Source organism: Fukomys damarensis, unplaced genomic scaffold (assembly GCF_012274545.1).
Source record: "Fukomys damarensis isolate Sample0158 unplaced genomic scaffold, DMR_v1.0_HiC HiC_scaffold_4, whole genome shotgun sequence".
NCBI classification, from domain to species: domain Eukaryota; kingdom Metazoa; phylum Chordata; class Mammalia; order Rodentia; family Bathyergidae; genus Fukomys; species Fukomys damarensis.
This window is the reverse complement of record NW_022900916.1, coordinates 31,210,191-31,231,068: the sequence shown is the minus strand read 5'-3', so window position 1 is coordinate 31,231,068 and position 20,878 is coordinate 31,210,191. Positions and strand designations below refer to the sequence as shown.

The following is a 20,878-nucleotide window of genomic DNA, read 5'->3' as shown; positions in this document are numbered from 1 at the left end:
TATTTGGGTTGATGAAAAATGCGTGGAAATAGATAGTGGTGACTGTTGCACACTGTGAATGTATTTAATGTCACTGGATTGTATACTTAAAATACTTAAAGTGGTGAAGTTTATGTTCATGCATATTTATCGCAATAAAAAGGGAGAAAAAGATCTCTCTATACACATACATGCACATGTGTACATAGTATGTATGTATGTATAGGTATAAAATTTAGGTCCTTGTAAAGAGTTAAAATATTTGTTGTGTAATTTATTCACTTTTATAGCTTAATGTGCTAATTAATGTGTGTGTTTAGTTTTTTATTGTTTTTATTGTTGAGTTTCTTTGTTTTCTTGAGGAACTGAGGCTTGAACCCTGGGAGCACTGAGCACTTTAAAATTGTTTTTATTTTATTTTAAGACAGGTTTCATTAAGATGTGCAGTCTGTGCAAGGCTGAGGAGTCCTGTAAATGTAATGGCTGGAAAAATCCCAACCCTTCTCGCACGTCCCCCAGAGCTGATCTGCAGCAGATCATTGTCAGCCTCACCGAGTACTGTTGGAGTTGTTGCCACGCTCTTACTGCTCACGTTTCCCACCTGGAGAATGTGTCAGAGGAAGGGATGAACAGACCCCTGGGAATAGTGCTGGATGTGGAATATCTCTTTACCTGTGTGCATAAGGAAGAAGGTACAGATACCAAACAAGCTTATCTCTATCTATTTAAGCTCTTGAGAAAATCTATTTTACAAAGAGGAAAACCTGTGGTTGAAGGCTCTTTGGAGAAGAAGCCTCCATTTGGAAAATTTAGCATAGAACAGGGTGTGAATAACTTTGTACAATACAAATCTAGTCACTTGCCATCAAAAGAAAGGCAAGCAATAATTGATATGGCAGAAACATTCTTAAACCATATCAACTATTGGCATCTGGAGGCACCATCTCAAAGAAGACTGCAATCTCTCAGTGATGATATTTCTGGATACAAAGAGAACTACAGAAAGTGCCTGTGTTACTGCAATGTGCCCCAGTTCTGTGACAGTCTACGTTGGTATGAAACCACCCAGGAGTTTGGGAGAACATTGCTTTGCTCGGTCCTCACCATAATGAGGCAACAACTCCTGGAACAAGCAAGACAGGAAAACAAAAACAAAATCAAAAAACTGCCTCTTGAGAAGTGAACTGTAATCCTCACTCATTTCCCAAAGTTTTTGTCCATGTTAGAAGTACTTTATAGTCAAAACTCTCCTATCTGGGATCAGGATTTTCTCTCAGTCTCTTCCAGAACCACTAGCTAGGAATCCGAACAGGCACATAAGAATGCAAGTACTGTGGAATCTGGGAGGTTTCCACTCAGATTTCAGATGAAGACCTAGGAAGCCAGGCTGTGTGCCCCCCAAGGGAGCAGTGCACCTTTGAGAGAGCACCATTGAAGTCATGAAAATGAAGGCAAAGTATAGTAGAGACCCCAGAGCACTGGAAAAGCCAGAAACATGCAACATCTTAGGGAAGCCACAAGGAATGAGTAAAGCCAGCCCAGGAGAGAATCTGTGATGGCTGCAAGCACCAGCAATGCTGTGGGGGCAGGACCACTCAAGCCCTTTGGAGCTCATATCTCACGGCCGCAGCTTGCTCCTGGGGCTGGACATGGAGCTACAGGATTTAACATTTGCCCTTCTGGATTTCAGTCTTGCTTTGTTCCCATTGGTTTCTGTCCCAGTGTTTCTCCCTTTTGAAATGAGAATGTTTATCCTGTGCCCTTGTATGTCAGCAGTGTTTAACTTTTTCTGCTTTTTTTAAAGGGGTTACAGTTAATCAGAGTTTGCCTTAAGTCTCAGAGGAGACTTTGGACTTAGACTCTTCAGCAGTGCCAAAACTGTTAGGACTTTAGAAACTTTTAGAGACAGACTAAATGGATTTTGCATAAAGGGAGTCTTTTGGGGCCTGGGGTGGAGTATTATTTTATATCTAGATATCCCCCCAGAGCCTCATGTGCTCATAGGCAGGGCTTTTGCAAGGTGATTGGATTATGGGGGCTTATAGCTGACTCGCTGTTAGGTGGTGGGAACTCAGTGGAAGTCACTAGATCATGACCTGGCAGGGCTCATCTCCCTTGCCAGCTCCTTCCTTCTCTCTTCTCCCGGTGGCCATGCCATGAGCTGCTCTCTTCTGCCTAGGGCCTTCCACCATGCCTTTCCTGCTTGGGAGCCAGCCAACTATGGACTAAAAACATGAGCCAGAATAAACATCTTCTTAACACCAAAAACAAAAAAGATGTGCAGGATGGACTGGAACTCATGATCCTCCTTCCTCAGTCTCCTGAGTAGCTGAGATTATAAGTACAATTGTGGGTGGGGACTTTTTATTTTTGCTTTTTGCAAATGGGATCAATACCTTTTCATAACATCTCTCACTTCCTGTACATACAGAGCTTCCAGATTTAGTACTAAAATATTTAGAAAAAGATAATTCTACATTTAGGAATATTTTGCAGGATGAGTTTTTATTGGGAGTCTAAGCATATCAACCTTCTATTTCACAACTGTGTGGTATGTTAATTGGTGATAAACCTGGGATGATAGGGTAGAAAAGAAGTTATACCATATAAAGGTGGCCCCAACTTTCTAAGAATAGCTTCAATTTAATGGAAAATGGTGACAATTTGACTGGAATGGGGTTAGGGTAGGGATCAAGTAAAGATCAGGGAAGGTATGGTAAATACCTTGAATTAGCCAGCTATGGTTCTTTCACACATGGAGTATACTTCCTTCAGCCAGGAAGTCAGAGCAGATAGGGGCAGTGGGGCATGGCACAATTTTTTCCTGGATAGTGAAGAGGTAATGTTTGAGTTAACAGTTGCTCAAAAATCAATTAATTAGCTATCAATTAGTGATCTCTTGGCAAGAGAACTAGATGGCTTGATGATGGGGTTAGAAGAGACCTTATTCCATGTGCCCTTTTGCTCTTTAATTTTGTACCATTTGTCAGCAGTAACTGAAATATTTGAAAGTTTCCACAGCCAGAGACTTAGTACTGTGTTTTTAATTGTCTGGGGTGGAACATAACACAAGTTTTAAAAGCCAGGATAGTGCCAAGGATCACAGGATCCCGGTAGATTAGCAGGTCTACCTGTTGCATCCAGCCAAGGCAATAACCAGCTAGACCAAAAAGGTCTATCATGGTGGTTCAGCATATTGGCTCTGGAGCCAGATTGCCTGGGTGGTTCAACTCCTGGAATTGCTGGTTATTAGCGGAGTGACTCTGGGCAAGTTAATTCATCTCTCTTGTGATCCAGTTTTCTCAACTGCAAGACATGATGATGATGATTGATGATGATGATGATGATGATAAAAATGAGATCTACCTCATAGGATTGTTGTAGATTAATGCATGTGATATGAAAGTTTGCTACTGTTGCTATCATTATCGTTATTTAAGTAAGTAACTGAGGGAAGGACTCTTAAAAGTGCAGTACTTTTACCATTATGCCATTAATAAATAATAATAATAGCTAACATTTAGTAAGAACTTACCATGTTCCAGGCATGATCTCAATTATGTTCCAGACATAATTCTTCATTGAGTACCATGAAGTAGGAAATATTTTTACTTCCACGAGACTGGGGCTTCACTAGCCCAAGGTCATGCTGCTACTAAGTAGGGGAACAAGGAATTGAAATCCAGATGTGGCTCCTGACTTCCATATCATATTAACAACTTAACAAGGAGAAGTCAACTGACTTAACAGAAAACAACCTACATGGCTCCCAACTACTCCCGCTCTCCATCTTTCCGTTGTTTCCTCTGTAGTTGCCCACACAGTTCCACAATGGCATTTTTCTATGATTAGTAATGGCAATTAAGTCACACACTGCTTTTTTTTTATTGAACTAAAACACAGCATGATTTTAAGGTTGTGGTCTGTAAATCAGTACAACAAACAAATCAACTTCCCTAAAACATAAAGCTTTCAGTTCCAAGTGCAAATAAAATTCTTTAGTGTGACAAAGTTTGGTTGCATTATGAAAGACTAGTATTTTTCAATGAAAAGATGCCTTCTGGAGAGGAGAGTGTCATGGGCTGTCTGTGCCATGCCCTTCATACATATGGAGAACCCTAATCTCTAATGTGATTGAGTTGGAGATGAGGCCTCTAACAGGCAAGTAAGCTTAGATGAGGTCACAATGGTATGGCCCACATGGTGGGATTAGTGTCTTCATAATAAGATGCTCTGTCTCCATCCTATGAGGACATAGATGACTGTACAGACCAGAAAGCAGGCCCTCACTGGAACTAAATAAGCAGGCACCTTGATCTTGGACTTCTCAACCTCCAACAGTGAGAAATAAGTATCTGTTGTTTAAGCCTCTTGGTCTGTGACACTTCACGTTAGCAGTGGAAGCAGACTATGACAGAGGATCTCCCTGAAGACAAGATTCATGTTTAAGGAAGATTTTTTTTTTAATAAAACAATGGCAATGAGCTAGACAGTGGAGTAATAAATGAGCAAGGTGAGTGGACTATCTGGGCCATTTTCTATGCATTCTGCAGGATATGGCTGGGAACACCAAACCCATGTGGCAGTGCAGATATTTCCAGAGAGCTCAGTTATGACTACAAGTGCTGGTGATTACACAGTCATAACTCATATTAATCTACCACGTCTTCTGAGTGGGGCCCAGTGACAGATGTCAGAGGATTTGAGGGTGACAGTTGGTTTTGAGGCATGAGAGAACCTGATGTGTTGGATATTTGTTGCAAAGAAGAAAAGCAACTATGCAGAGAAAGCCAACTTGTAGGGATTTCCCTGTACATAGTTTTTAGAGACATATGCTGAATGGTATTTACTGCTCATTAGCCCAGATACCTCTGAGAGATGCTGCCTAAACTACTATGAATCTCTTATTTGAGCAGCTTGCAGATAGCCATGTATATATTCATGAGAAGAAGGACATGACTGGTGTGTGTTTCTGAAAAGTGAGATCAGTAAAAGGCCAGAGTTCACAATGTAGCCTCATGTTGGCTAGAGTAGGACTAGCAAGTGTGCAACCACACCCCTTCCTGAGACTTGGCAGACATCAGTAATCAATCATTGTGGATGATTACTGCTCAGACTGTGACCTCAGACATTGTTCATTCACAGCTCCAGGGAGCCACTACCCATCTATCAGGCTTGACTCCCTATAGAAACACTGTCATTCTTGACTGAATTTTCCCATCTGTTAAAAGCAAAATAAGTATTTTTAGCTGCATTCCTGCTCTTTCTCCTGCCACCTTGCCTCAGTTGTCTGCTCTACTTTCCAAGGGATCCTATGTATATCCTTCACTCTTTATTACCCTCCAGGACATAAAAATAATTTCAAAGATGAGCTTCTCAAGAGGTAATGGCACAGATAGGAATGACATTCAGTATATTTAACAATGGGCTCAGCCTAGGCGTTGGGCAGCCAGAATGGCTTCCTATCAATGAAACATCAAGAAGACAGTCCTACAGATGATGTGGGTTACCTTGGAGGAGCCTGACAGCCAGCCAAAGAGTTGGCATTTTCTGGCCGCATTTGAAAGATACTCAAGAAAAATAGAACTTATTGGAAACTCTAAAGGACTTCTGAATTAGTGTGACTGGTCTATCCGGATTTATGGCCTTCATGCTGACAGAGCCTGTCACCTGTCATTGTGGGGGTATTCACAAAGCCATTCTCTCCAGGATCATTAGTATTCCTTGGTTATCACCCTTCATTACACAAACTCCCACAACCTTCTGCAACTGAAGATTCTTCTCTTTGGCTCATTTTATATTAAGACAGCCCTAAAAGCAGTGATTATTTAGAAGCTTGTTTCTTTTCAGAATGTAGGGTCAAAAACAGGCTGTCCTTCATCTTTATCAGTGGAAAGAGAAATAATAAAGAAAAGGCCCCCTCCATCTAGCCAGTGAATAATTATATACTTTTGGAATGAAATGTGGGTAAAATTTTAGAATGGTTTCCCATTGTATGTTTCTTAGATATTTTGCCCGCATTGCTAACTCTGGTTTATTTATTAAAACATCGATTTTATGATACCCTTACTAGACTTAATATCTGGGAACTTTTGGCCAGGAGCATCAGAATCCTACCCTTTTTAGACTAAGATTTACAAACAGGTGGCTTAAGAGTTTTTCACTGTGCTGCCTGAACTACACCTTCCCTTGAACTGATTTTTTTTAACAACAAAGACTTGACAATTCAGAACATTAGCCTCTTTTTGTTACATTCTAGTACAATTTAATCACAGAGAAAACATAGAAAAAAGCACTGGCCCATATATCACTGAATACAAAATTAATTTCTGTTACAGACTTGTAGGACAAATGACTTTGTTGTTCTCATTTAATGCAATCAGCACTGGTTATTCCTATGGGTGCAAGGGAATCACGGACAGATGCTAGCAAAGAAGTGTCCATCCTGAAGTGTTGCACTTAGTTCTGAAATGTGTTCAGGGCCCCAGTGTGACTCAGGACTTGGTCTCACTTGGCCCCTGGCTGTGGCATCCTTTTGGACTCCTTCACAAACTCAGCTGGAGGCCCTGTGTCATGGATTAACCAGTCCTGCTAGGTCCAATGTTGTCTCTCCTAACAGTGAAGTCCTGTTGCCTCTGAAGTCCTCCAGTGTTTTCTTTGTTGCTAATAGGATTAAAATGTCAGCCCCCCAAGTGGCCTTTAGTTGACTTCAGAAAGTATATACTAGATTGAAATATGTGTCTCATAGTTTTATTTTGAAAATCAGCTAGTGAAGTTAAAGACTGTGGACATTGAGCTCAGACAACTGAGTTCAAATTTGGACATTGCTGGTTAGCCAGTGGGGACCCTGATCAAGCTACTTGTCTTTGCTGAGCTTCATATTTCTCCAATTTTTAATGAGAATAGTACTTCTAATTCCATAGAGTCCCTACAAGGATTTAATGCAACAGTATACAGGGAGGCCCCAAACAGCTCCCGACATATGTATATATGTCCTTAGCAAATACAATGTCCTTCCATTTCCAAGAAGCTGGGTAAATTTCCAAAGCTTAGCGTTATCTCTGCTAGCCAAAGTCAGTTAATCATTGACTGACAAAACCAGGTCATACAAGATCTAGAAACAACAGGATTGTCCTTCAGCTCAGGGTTTCCAAGCAGACTTTGGAATGTTTGGGTGAGTACATTTTATAGATGTTTTAAAAACAATAATTTAACACCAAAAATTAGAAAGGATGTTCTTTAAGAGCAAAGAAAATAGGATGTTCCTTCAGACACACAAATATACCAGCACATTTGCCTTTATTTTCCTCATTGGCTACAGATCAAATCAGATTGGATTGTGTGCTCAGAGGAGCCACTGTTCCAGAAGTAATCTCAACTCTGTCTTTGGGAGACAAAGAACACCGTGAGTCAGCATTTCACTCTAAAAGCCTTCCGTGGATCTCTGCAAGAGAGGTGTCACCAATTGCTAATGACTCCACGTCTAAGTGCTTCCCAGAGGTCAGACAGTTCTGTGGAACTGGTGTGGCAACTGCCATAAATTGTAACAGCCTCTGCCAGATTCCTTGAAACATGCTTAGACCCAGGTACTCTTTACATTGCACATGGGATGTCTTGAAGACACAGAGGGTTAGATGAATGTTCAGCCTTTCACTGATGTTGTAGGGAAGACAGATGAGAAAGCATATTTTAAAGCTGAGTCCAGTGTTAGACTTGAGGGCCGTCTAACCAGCTCCCCCATCCATTCTTCAGAGGAGACAAAGAACATGGAAGGAAATTGTACACCTACCAGCATCAACCTGGACTACAAAAAAAAAAAAAAAAAAAAAAGGCTTTGATGCCTTTTCTTTTTTAATTCCCAAAAGTTTGTGTCCTCTATAAGCCAAATGTTTAAAGAAAAGTTCACAGATAATTTTGTAAATACATAAACATGAATATTGTTGGAGAATATTTTAAAACCAATAACATTACAAAAGCAAAAAAAAATTTTACTTGTCTTTGTTTTGTTTTGTTTTGTTTTGTTTTGTTTTTGGTACTGGGGATCAAAACTCAGGACCTTGAGCTTGCAAGATGGGTGGCGGCACCACTGAGCTAAATCCCCAGCCTCCCCCAAAATTTTTATTTGTATTAATTGTCTATACTCACTTTTTTGGAGGAATGGGCATTACAAATGTCAAAAAAATTGCATTTATATTCAATGTCTACTCATTAGTGAAGTAGAGAAAAAGACTAAATCTATCCATAGAGGAAGAAACTGAGACCCAGAGGGGCAAAGTGACTTAAGCATTTCTATGGTTTCGTTCCCTCCAGAATTTGTTGGAATTAGATTTGGGGCAGTGTTAGAGATAGAGACATGAGGGTGCTGTCTTCGTGAATGGAGGAACCTATTCACAGAGTAATAGATGAATGGGTTATCTTGGAGTGGTTTGTTATGAAAGTGAGCTCTTTCTGGCTAGCTTGCTCTGACTTGTCATGTAATGTCCTCTGCTGTGTTATGAGGCAGCACAGAGCCCTCCCCAGATGCTGATTAGATTCCAGTGCAATGCTCTTGGACTTTCCATCCTCCAGAACTATGAGCCAAATGAACCTTTCTGATCTATAAAGTACTTGGTCTGTAGTATTTTACTACAGCATTAGGAAATGGACTATGACATTGACAAAAATTAGATTCTAATCCTTGTTCTGCCAAAGATTCTGGAAATAAGCAGGTTTACTATGTCTCATGTCTATACTATTGTGCTCCACATTCTAAGCACTGCTCTTGCCAACCTGTTTGCTCAGCTGCAGAGTAAAATGGTTTACATAAAGGAAGATTTCATAGTGCATCAAAGCTGCAGTGTTAAATACTTGTAAGTCAAAATCAAAGCTGGTACATTTTGGAATGACAATGTTTTCTGCTGCTGACATATGTATCTGTGTTTTAAGAGCACAAGTGAGCACTGTAGTTAGAGATGAGAGAGAAATGTTGCCTGTTGAAATCAATTTCTTTCTACCACTAGCATGTTCCAGGGCCTGTAGTTCTCACCTCACCAGTTGTTTCCTCTTTGGGTTAGGACAGTGCTTTGATTCATTAGTTCAGCCATACCCTCATCCAACAGTTATTATCTGAACTCTGCTGCATGCCAGGCCCTGGGTGCACTATGGAACAATGCCCTTGTGGAATTTATGATCTACTAAGGGAGACAGTCATCAAACAATTGTAGTATGCTTGTACTTTCTGGTAAGATCTATGAAGGACAAGAGGCTAGCAGGAGGTTAAGTTGGGAGAAGGTCTTTGAAGGGTAAAAAGGAGTCAGTCAAGAGCTGAATGGAGGAGGAACTCTGCTGGGCAGAGGCAGCAGTGCTGGTCATGGACCAGTGCCAGGGTATGAATGAGCTGGCTCAATTCTGGGAATTGCCCTTGAGGCAGAAGCAAAGCATAGGAGAGAAAAAGTTGTGGGATGTAGATTGGAGATTTTACCAGGGTTGGTATCACACACACACAAAAAAATAACTTCAAAGTTAAGAAAGGTAGCCAGACATGGTGTCCCATTCCTGTAATCTCAGCACTCTTGGAAGGATGAGGCAGGAGGATTATGACTTTGAGCCCAACCTGGACAACTTGGAGATTTAGTGAGACTCTGCCTAAATAGAAAAAAACAAACAACAACAACAACAAAAACAAAGCTGGGAATGTAGCTCAGTGTGAAGGTCCTGGATTCAATTCCTTAGAGAAAAAAAGAGTTGGGGGAGAGGGAGAGGGAAAGGGTGAGGGAGAGAATTTTGCCTTGAATTTGACAAATACAGCCCCTGGATAACTTGACATGAATAAATATATCAAGTTGAGTAGTCTCAGTGGGAGAATGACAAAGGACATTCTTTGGAAGGAGCCTGTGGGTAGGACTTCATCCCACCCAGAGGGCCAAAGCATTAGATAAACACAAATACAACCAGAGCAGGAAGCAGGAAGACAGCTAGGGCGTCAGGCCACACTCAATGCCTGGGAATATTTTAAAAAATGAAATGCATCATTATAGTCAATCAAAGAAATCAACGAATCTGATAGAGATGCCTTTTAAAATAAGTCTCTGGGCATTGAGACCCCCAATATGTTCACTTAAAGGGTAGGAGAAAAATTGGAGCTAGGTGAAGGGGTAAATAATAGATTATTTCACTTCCAGGAGAAATTATGTTAAAGAAAACCTAAAACCAGTATTTTTAATGTCAAAACAAAAAAGACTTTGGATAACAATTGGATGATAGAAATTAGTATAATTTTGGCTCCAAATGTGTCTTTTTTATAAGCATAAAGAACACCAGAAGGAGAAGGCATAAAAGGCATTTTCCTGAGCATATATTAACATATTATGTGTGTGTGTGTGTGTGTGTGTGTGTGTGTGTGTGTGAGCAAAGTGCCATTTCCTTGGCAACAGGGGGTGTGCCTTGCCATGAAACAATCTTAGATTCAGACACACTTATGAAGATCCATGTACTGAAATCGGTAGGGAAGATTATTTGAAACCAAAAGAAAAATTATTCTAATATTCTTTGAGATAAGTCAGCCCATCTGATCTTCCCACCACCACCGACCCTGCCATTCTTATACGTTGGACCTACTTCAAACTGAGCTTCAGGCACATTTTTGTCAGATAACACCATTTCCCCCAAATTTAACCTAAGAATTGTGTCAGTCACTGCTACTGTTTACTAAATATCTAGGGTTCTTTCAACCTTTGAGGACAGTGATCTCATTATCATTAATCCTGAAAGTAAATTCAAATGCTGTTATGAAAACATTATGACTGATCTGGGTGTGCGTGTGTGTGTGTGTGTGTGTGTGTGTGTGTGTGTAGTGAGGGAAAAAAACAAATAATTGGCAGTTTGTAACCATGTGAGAAATTTGACTATATACCCAAGGTTCTCATAGTCCCAGTCCTTAATCTGTGATATCTAACTTGCTTTTGAGATAGTTAAGAAATAAGAAGGCTTTAGTTTTCATACCTCCAGCTTTATTCTTGGACAATTCTTTCCCTTTCTTTCTCTCTCATTTTGAGGTATAGGTAGAGTTCAATATAGTAATTAGTGTCACTTTTGCCTGAGGTGAGCAAGTAGATTTCTGAGGTTCTATTCATCTAGGGGTGATATACAATATGTAGCAGTGGATTCTTATTTAACTTTTATTATTTCTATAATTCTTATAAAAATTATAACCTTGTTTACTTATTTCATTATGTTGCCTTTTAGCGGCTAGATCTTCCAAAAATAGTGGTCTTGATAATTAGAATTTTCCAACTGTTTAAATTTATTTTGAAAGGAATAATCTTAAGCATGTATTCATAGTAAACTATTATCATATGCTTTCTTAACCACAAATCTGATGTTGGCTGCATAACTTGCAACCAGGCAAATAGGATGATAGAGATCTAAGTAAGCTCCAGATACTCAGGACATAATCCAGTAGCAGAATCCACTTTTTAAAGAATGAGCTCCATTAAAGAGACAGCTCCCTTGATATAAGACTGCTCAGCATGCAGGAGGCAGATTTCCAATCAACTGTCAACATTAACAGTGGGGTCATCTCAATAAAGAACAGTGTCCAGCTGAATTTAAAGGACTGTAAACTGTGTACACAAAGGTGAACAAGATAAGCAGCAGAGTGCTGGCACATAAGGGTCTGTCAGTTGATATGGATTTTGCTCATCTCCAGCCCACACGCATCCACAGTAAAAGATCAAATAGTGATCCAATCAGTGCACAGTGAAACACTGCAAGAGCTGTGCACAGAGACCATAAAACACACTAAGCCAAGGATCACTGTGCCTTTCTCGTGCCGGATAATTCATTTTCCATTATCAAGACAAGGGTGTTAATTCAGTTCATCTGGCCAGTTTTGTTTTCCAAATTAGTGTTTTAGAGACGGAGTCTAGGAGAGAAGAGCTAATCTTCTTTGGTTTCTCATGATCACAAGCTGTCCATAGTCTGATGGCAAATAAATAATTAAGTAATATACTCATCATGTTGCTTCCCTTTGTCCTTTTCTTTACATTTTGTGCAGATTACAATTGAGTTCAGATTGGAAAACAAAGAAACAGTGATTTCTAAGATACAGTTATTCTGTTTATGGACTACAGTGGTGGCACAATCATGAGGGTGGAGTTGTAGTGATGTGGCTGTGTTGGTGAGGCTTGCTTTATTTGCATGACTATATTGGATTTAGTGTGGTAAACAATAAAAACAATTATTTTCTAGCTGCCATGCTTTCTCTTGGGTATTTCTAGGTATAGTTCAGTCCTATACATTTTCCAGTATTTTTAATCACTATTCATGAGTTCCTATGTGGCGTTCTCTGTGAGCTTTCTTGACACCAATGTTCAGTTGGTTTCCCAACTGGGTAGACCTACGTGTGGCTCCATGTTCAAGACACACGCAGCACTAACTGCCCCTTCACCACCTCCACTGCTACAGCATGGCATGAGGCAGCATCATCTCTTACGGGGTCGATGCAGTCACCTCCCAACTGGCCTCCCTGCCTCCATCCTTGCCCCTTTATTGTCCATTTTCAAAACAGCAGCCAGAGTGGTTCTTTAAATACAGATGTTTGAGCCAGATATTCCTCTGCTCAGAGCCCTCCCAGGACTCTCCATCACACTCAGAGGCAAAGGCAAAGAGTCTGGTTTCTGTTTCTGTTTTTGCAGTGCTCGGGACTGAACCCAGGGCTTTGTGCATGCTACGCAAATGGTCACCCTGAGCTACAGACACTGCCCCAGGCCTTTAACATTTAAAAAGTTTTTGACACAAGTTCTAAATTGCCCAGGCTGGCTTTGAAACCGCAATCATCCTGCCTAAGCTGGATGGGGAGCTGGGATGGTAGGCATATGCCAGCGTGCCCAGAGAAAGTCCAAGTCTTCACAATGGCCTCGGTAGGAGGACCCCCAGGACCTTGTCTCCCCATCATACTGTGACCACATCCGTTGCTTTCCACTCACTGACATGGCCACCCTGTCTTCTTGATATTCTTTGAACATGCTAGGCATTGCCTGTTCCTTCTGCACAGAATGCTTCTTCCTGTAACAGAAGCAGAGTTACTTCCTTCATTTCCTCCAACTTCTGTGTTTGAATGTTACCTCCTTAATGAGACCTCACCTTATTTAAAACCATATCTTGTGTTCATGAGCACACACACACACAGTATCCTATCTTGCTACTTTCCCCCAGCACTCCTGGTCTCTTCACTGTGGCCTTAAAGCTTCTTTTTGTCACAGTCACAGAGCATTGTCACTTTCTAATCTACCATATCGATTCCTGCCTGCCCAGTGGAAGGTAAGCACTGGGGGCAGAGAGCTTTATTTTCTCCCTGATGCACCCCAAGCACAAAGCAGTGCCTGGCACATAAGGGATGCCCAGAAATATTGAAATAGTCACTGAATGAACCAGTTCATGCTCAGTGTATAGAGCTACACAGTAGGCTCTTAGTGCCTGTTGCATGTCTGTCCCTGGGGGGTGAAAAGGCCCAGGTGTCAGCACAGAGGAACCCAGGCAGCACAGCCTGGTGATTGACAAGACTGCAGGCTTCGGAGTCTTGGCTCCACTGTATCCTCCTGGTATGACCTAGGCAATTTATTTACTTAACCTCTCTGAGCCTCCGTTTTTTTGATCTGTAAGTTGGAGATGATTAAACATGATAATTTGGATAATAAGCCTAGTTAATAACGTGAGCAATAAATGCGAACAATTTTGTTTGTTCATTTGTTGGCAGGCCATTGTCATTGCTGTGTGTTTTTGCTTCCCCCCCCCAGGGCCTTCCCACTGAGCTACATCTGTAGCCCTTTTATAAATTTGTTTTGAGACAGTTGTCACTGAGTCACTAAAGTTGCTCAAGCTGGGTTTAAACTTATAGTCTTCTTGCGTCAGCCTCCCAAAGAGCTAAGATTATAGGAGCAATTCTTATTTTTACGAGATCATATTCTTTTACATCTCTTTTCAGGGAAATAATTTCCACATCCTTTTATACCCCTTGAGTTTGCTGGGAGACAAAACCACGCATCATAAGAAAAACACATTGTAAACCATACACTACTCTACGGATGTTGGAGATTGTGATTATGATTCTTTTGAGTACTCCCTAATATCTAGTCCCATGCTGGGCTGTGGAAGAGCCCTCTGAGCAATATTGTCTGAAGATGCTGGAGAGTCTCATGTTCTGGCTCTAATCAATAGCTGGAGTCTCTTCCAAGACAGCCATTTCCCATGACATCCTAGAGGCGGAGCAGGGCTGTGCCTCTCTTTTTAAACTCTCCTCCTTCTCTTCCCTCTTTCTCTTCAGGCTGCCAGAGCTTTTGCTAACAGGGAAAGCACAACCATACTGCTACAAGTAGTGAAATCCGCAGTCAGTAGTGAAGTCCACAGTCTGCACTATTGGATTGGTTTGCACGTGGTCTGTATTATGTTCAAAGCATTAAAGAATCTGCAGGTAGATTATTTACAGAGCTTCTCTGCAGAGCCACAGTTCGGCCTCTTCTCTTTCTCTCTTTCCACCAAGACCCTTTATTTGCTGGAAGCATCTGCCTACACTGGGTATTAATCTGAACCAGCATGATTCTCCTGATCCCTAGAAGCAGCAGCTCACACCTACACGCTAGGATGAACTCACATTGCTGTGCAAAGCTAACAACCTTTCTCTGAAGTGGTGTCACGTGCAGACAGAAAAATAAACGTGCTGTTTCTTCTTGGATGATAAGCCATCTTTCAGACAGACTTTGGACACAGGGAGAATTGAGGCATGATTCCCTTTGAGTCTCAGCAGAGAAAACAGCACCTAATTGGATCAAGAGAGAATGGAGCCAGCGTCTGCTCTCATGATTATTTACACACCCAGCTACCATAAAAAACACTTCACTGCCTCATTACAAGTGAAATCTAGTTGCCATTACACTTTCTACTGGCCTCCCCTCTATGCAAATTGGGGAGAAGAAAAAAAACTCATAAGGTACCATGTTTGCACATAGACATCAGCAGCCATGAAACAATATGAGTAACTAATGTCAAACTGACAACACTGTGCTTTCCTATTCTCTCTGAAAATATTTTAAACACATCTGCAAAGGCAAGCATGGTCCCACTGTATCAGTACTTCAGGAAGACACAAGCAAAAAGTGGTGGTTGAATTGTGGGCATCACTGAGTACCAAGGAAAATGATTTCTTGGAGAATTCAGTTTTTGTTTTTTAAAAAATGATTTTAAAATTTCACCAACTTGGAAAAATTTTGTTCTAACTCCCTTTACTGACAGTTGTTTGTGCTGGGGGATGAGTATTTCATAGCTAGTTCTCCCAGCATTTCTGCCTTGGCTGCCTTGGGTAACACTCCCGGGCACCTTCTGAGGGAGGCAAGGGCAGTTCTCTCTGCTGGAGATGGAGCAGCGGCATCTCCGAAAGCTGGGGACTCTGATTATTACTCAGCATGCCCACCCTGGTCATTCACCTGTTGATCCACATTCTCCCTCATCTTTCTAAGCCTGGATGAAACAGCTTCCCTTTTCTGTAGTGTTTCCTGGTCCCTTTGGATGCTACTTTCTGTCCTGACCAAGTTCGAAACTTATTTGAACAACAAATCAGAAAATCCAGCAGATAGTGCCACCAATATACCTTTTGTTACTGATAATAAATAAATGAAATCGGACAATGTAACTGAGTGAGAGGGCAAAAACCCCCAAATGGCCAAACCCTACTACCTCTTGGTGGGCATTGTAGTTGTGAAGCTTCCCCAGAGAGCCAGAGGTGGGCAGGAGCACAGAAGGCCAGCTTCCGGCCCTGGGACACTCCTGAGAAGAAAGGCCATGCTGAACAGCACATAGCAGCTGTTCCCGCAGCTGACCAAGGGGCAACTCAGCCTTGAGTAAAGCGGCCAGGATAGGCCAGAGTGTTCTGGGGGTGGGGGTGATCTCCCCTCTAGTGCAACAGAGAAGAGGAACGCAACTAGGCTCACCCTGTGGGCTCCAGCTCAGAACCCCAGATGGAGAGGGAGCTAGCTGGGTGGGTCCCTCTGTGCCCCTCTGTGCTCTGCATAGCACCTGCTGTGCACTGTCAGTGTCTGGAGACCCCTGAGGGCAGGAACTGTTTTTCTAGCATCACCCAGCACAAGCCTGGCTCAAGACATGGCCCAGTCATTGCTTGTTGAATGTACCTGTAATGTGGTGACTGAAGCCAGGTTACTGGAAAATAGGGCCAGAGCTCAAAACTCTGACTCCTGGCCTGCTGCTGTTTGTGCCCTGCATTGTGCTGTGGTCACTATGCTGTGAAAACCTGCATCCCCACTGCCCCTAACCCCACTATCCACAACCAAAAGGGGAAGATCTGTAATAATAACATATTCATGAGGGTTACTATGTGGCAGTCTTCCCAGTAGATACACACTCGTAACTCCTACAACCCTCTCTGAGCTTGGGGTTACTGTTCTCCAGTTCTATGGGTAAAGAAATTCACTAAGCCGTTTAGGAGTCAAGTATGATAGCATGCAACTGTAGATCTATAATTGCAGCTACTAGGGAGGCTAAGGCAAGAGGAACAATTGAGTCCAGGGGTTCAAAGTCAAGAGTGTCTCAAAAAAAGGGAGTGTGGTGCTAGGCCAGACATGACGTCACACACATGTAATCCTAGGTATTCAAGAGGCTAAGTCGCTGGGCGTGGTGGCGCACGCCTGTAATCCCAGCACCCAGGAGAATGAGGTAGGAGGATCACTGTGAGTTCAAGGGGAGCCTGAGCTACACAGTGAGTTCAAGACTACCCCGAACTACATAGTGAGACCCTGTCTCATAGTACCAAAGCAAAGAAAGAAACAGTCAAGAGGCTAAGCCAAGTTTGAAGCCAGCTTTGACAACTTCAGAAGACTTTTTTTTTTTGAGATGGGATCTCACTAAGTATTCATTGCTGACCTTAAACCTCAGTAGGTAGCCCAATCTGCCCTCAAACTTGTGATCCTTTTACCTCAGCCTCATGAGTGTTGGGATTACAGGCATGTACATTTCCCTAATGTAGTGAACAAATAATCATTTCAGGTTGCGTTAAGTACTGTAAAAAAAAAAGCATGCTGAGAGGTAGGTGGGTGATGACCTTGAAGGCAGGTCTCTGGAGTGCTCAAGGTCATGTGGTCAAGAAGAGTCCGTGAAGAGAGAATGCCATGTACTCAGAATCTAGTTGGGCATGGGTGCACTGTGCCAAGATCTGGGTAGGGTGTTTTATTTTTCTTGCTAAAAAAGAAACTTTTTGGTTTTTCGAGACAAGCTCTTCCTATATAGTTCAAGCTGGCTTTGAACTCTGGCCTCCAATTTGAGGATCATTTAGACCACTCCCAGCTGGCTGAGGATGGGTCCTGTAGTAAAGCAGGCTCCTCCCTGGCAACCTGGACTGCTCGAGAAGGCAGAGTGCAGTCAGGGAAAAGGACCCCATCCAGTGGGCAAGGGGGAGCAGCAGCCACAGCCCTGAGGGGGACCCTGAGAGGAGCAGCAGAGCAGACCAGAGAAGAGCTGTTGCAGTGTCGTCCGGTAGTTCCTTTAAAAATGACTCGCCAAACAAAAGCATTCCTGGTCCTTCTTGTCTCAAACAGAGAAATGAAGGAGACAAGCCAAAAATGGTGCCAAAAGTTACTTGGAAATGAGGCGTGAAGGGGTAAGGGAAGCACTAGCTCTTCAGAGTAAAATTGGGCTAAGCAAAGAGAGAAAAGAGAAAAAAAAGAGCAAAAATAAAAGTACACCCTGAGTCTAGGGAGCTCTTCCTGGAGTCTGGTCTTAATTGTCCGTCCACATCTGGGAGTCACCAGAAGTTGTACATAAGGAGCCCTGAAAATCATCTAGCTCCATGCCCGGGATTTTGAAATCAACAGGTCCCACCCACTGCTCCAGCCAGTTTTGCCACACCCTGCCTTCTATATCAGCTGTACTTAGAGGTCCCCCTGGGTGGGATCTGGTGTCTTCCAGCCCCCTAGATTTATGACTCGCAGCAAGCTCTCTAGCTTTCCTGAACTTCAGAGGATTACATGGTGCAATGCCTAGAAAGTGCCTACCACACTGAGCCCTCCACCAGTGGCAGTTTCCTTCCCCAGATCTAGAGCAGTCAGGGCCTAGACCATAACATTTTGCTCCACAATGAATGGAAGGGCTTCTGAGTTTGGGGTCTCATAATGGGCTAGAACTCTTTCTCACTCAGCGTTCTTATCCCCGTGAACTCTTCTCCTGTCCCAGAGAGGGGAGGAAGGGCCTGGGACAAGGCACTGGAGGGAGGGTCCCCTTGGATTTTTTATTCCTTCACTGGTGTGCTTGAAACACCTAAGCACGCATAAGACTCTTCCATTGGCTGCCTGCCCCAAAGGCTAGCTCTGCTCCTTCTCCATCATATCTGGAGTCATGCGTGTGGTCGTGCCGTTCTTCAAGTTTGTTAAGCGGATTTGGCAAAAGATGACTTGCTGGGTGAGTTTCACATACTGTCTGATGGTCCTCATGATGCTGAGAGTCCTGATCAATGACCAAACATACTGTTGTTCCCCTCCTGGCCTCTTGTGACAGTGCAGGAAGAGGTGAGGGCATAAGATAGTCGAGGAGACTGAGTGTGGTGGCACAGGCCAGTAATCCCAGCATTCTGGGAGGCCAAGGCAAGACAACTGCAAGCTTGACCCCAATCTAGGCAACCCAGTGACCCAGTGAGGCACTGTTTCAAAATAAAAAGTAAAAAGGGGGCTGGTGTGTATAGTTCAGTAGCTCTGTCAAATGTTTTGAGTTTAACCCCACAACTACAAAGAAGAGGAAGGAGGTGGAGGAAGATAAAAGAGGAGCGGGGGAGGAAGAGGGAGAGGAAGAAGAAGAAAGAAGAGAGACACTGGACTGGAGAGGGCTTCAGAGAAAGTAGGCCAGGGAAGTCACCACTCCCTCCCTTTGGGCTTCTTTCCCTTTGACTGCCACCTCTGTCCCATCCCTGTCTCTGTCTCATCCATCTGTGCCTGTTGCTTAGGTTGTCTTCTGGAGACGCCAAATGAAGCAGACCATCATGACACATCCTGGCTCTAAGAAGCATGAGTTGGAGGAAGGGAAGACTCTCCCACATTTGGAGGCTCGCAAGTCGTCCACGTCCCCTGGAGAAGCTAAATTCCCCAGGATGGAGGAGTCCTCCAAGGCGGCTGAGACTTGTGTGTTGACCAGTCCCGTGAGCAGGACCCCGGTGGGGTTGGCCCATGAGGGCCACTCCTTGCTGCAGTTGCCACGAACAGCTGTCCGGTCAGCACCCATGATCATGTTCTCTGCCCTGCAGTCCAGCTGGCAAATGTGCCAGTGGAAGGTGAGTCCTTTTTCCACCTTCAACCCCAGCAGCTGTCTCTTTCGTCCACTCCCTGGTCCTGTGCTCTTCTGTCACCAGATGCTGGGGATATTGAGGAACCAGGTTTGCCCAGACATGGGGACCATAGACAATAGGCATCGTTGGTTCTGTGTCCTGAGGAGGTTGATGCAGGCTGTGGAGGGGGCTGTGGGTGACCAGGGAAGGGCATCTCAGACAGACTTGGGGAGTCATAGAAGGCCTTTCTACCGGAAGAGGGGTGAAGCTTGGACTCAAAGAAGTCACTTGGCTTAGGGAAAGTGGAGGGAAAGGAAGGGGTGTTCCACGAAGAGAAACAAGGGTATGCAGAGCTGGCTCCACATATGAGGGTTGGATTGGAGGGAACTTGGCACCGGAGGCAGGAAGGATGGCCAAGTTATGGAATTTGAATTTGACCCTGAGAGCACTGGGAGCTATGGAAGACACTTGAGGCGAGGAGTGACATGAATGAATTTTGCTTAAGAAATCTCACTGACACTCATACACGGTTAGTAAGAGTGAAAAATGGTAAGCACTCTATGAAAGAGTATGGCAGCCGGGCATGGTGGCACACACTAGTAATCAAAGTATCCTGGGATGTGGAGGAGGGAAGATCTCAAACCTGAGCCCAGCCTTAGTATTATAGCAAAAAAACCTGTCTCAAAAATTTTTTTTAAAAAGAGGAGGGGTGCTGAGGGTGTAGCTCAGTAGGAGAACATCCCAGGTTCCAGCCCCTGCATCACTAAAAAAAAAAAAAAAAGAGTTCACCTGGTTGGAATAGGTTGGAGAGGGTGGTCAGCAGGGGACAAGCGAAGAGACCAGAAGATCTGCTGGAGTCTGGTGCAATCCAGACCAAGAGATAATGATGTTCTGGGCACAGGGAAGCATCATTGGGTAGAGCAAGTGAATAGATTTGTGCACTGTTTGAGGGGAGAGTTTTGGGGTCAGTTGGTAGATTGGGTGGAGGTCACAGGAAGAGGGAGAGACAGAGGCCAGGCAGGCTGGAGACAATCACCGGGCCAGAGAATGAAGGAGAAGGAACAGACTTAGAGGACAAAGTGATAAGTTTAGGGTCCTCTGACAAGGTGAATTGAGGTAGAACATGTGCATGGAGGTGTCCTAGAGACAGTGGGGTATAAGGGTCTAGGGTTAGGAGAGAGCTCTGGGCTAGAGATCAAGTGTCATTTTGTCCTGCATGGTAATACACTCTCCACAGACTCCTGGGCTGGACTCACAGGTGGGTCCAAACTGGTCTTTGTCTCCCAGGAGTTGCTTTCTAGTGGAGAAAAGAGTTGAATCCTTGGGACAAATCTGTGAATGAACTATGGTATAGCCAGGCATGGTGGTGCACACTTGGAATTCCTACACTCAGGGAGGCTGAGACAGGAGGGCTGTCAGCCTGAACCCAGCCTGGGCAATGTAGGGAGAACTTATCTCCAAATTAAAAAAAATAATAATAAAAAGGGTTGGAGGTCAATCCTCAGTATGGGGGAGAGGGAGAGAGGGAGGGAGAGGAGAGAGAGAGAGAGGGAGAGAGAGAGAGAGACAGAGAGAGAGAGAGAGAGAGAGAGAGAGAGAGAGAGA

The 20,878-nt window shown here is 43.3% G+C and overlaps 1 protein-coding gene and 1 long non-coding RNA gene across 4 annotated transcripts in view; one reads left to right on the top strand and one right to left on the bottom strand.

Annotated features, from left to right (window-relative positions):
* Positions 1 to 600: 600 nt before the first annotated feature.
* Positions 601 to 20,878, top strand: part of CUNH7orf61 (chromosome unknown C7orf61 homolog) — a 21,282-nt gene continuing 1,004 nt past the window's right edge. The window contains exons 1-2 of one of the 3 annotated variants that reach the window (XM_010628307.1): positions 601 to 671; positions 18,956 to 19,279. In XM_010628307.1, the coding sequence (XP_010626609.1) occupies positions 633 to 671; positions 18,956 to 19,279 (363 nt within the window). In that variant the 5' untranslated portion in view covers positions 601 to 632. Of the gene's footprint in view, positions 672 to 3,994; positions 4,493 to 18,181; positions 18,418 to 18,955; positions 19,280 to 20,878 lie in introns of those variants that run through there. The other 2 variants (XM_033757547.1, XM_010628306.1) reach the window with 2 other exon arrangements.
* Positions 608 to 3,995, bottom strand: LOC117283763. Its single transcript, XR_004514796.1, has 3 exons — positions 3,742 to 3,995; positions 3,515 to 3,634; positions 608 to 651 (listed from the first exon to the last, which is right to left on the bottom strand). It is a non-coding gene; the product is annotated as an uncharacterized LOC117283763 (long non-coding RNA).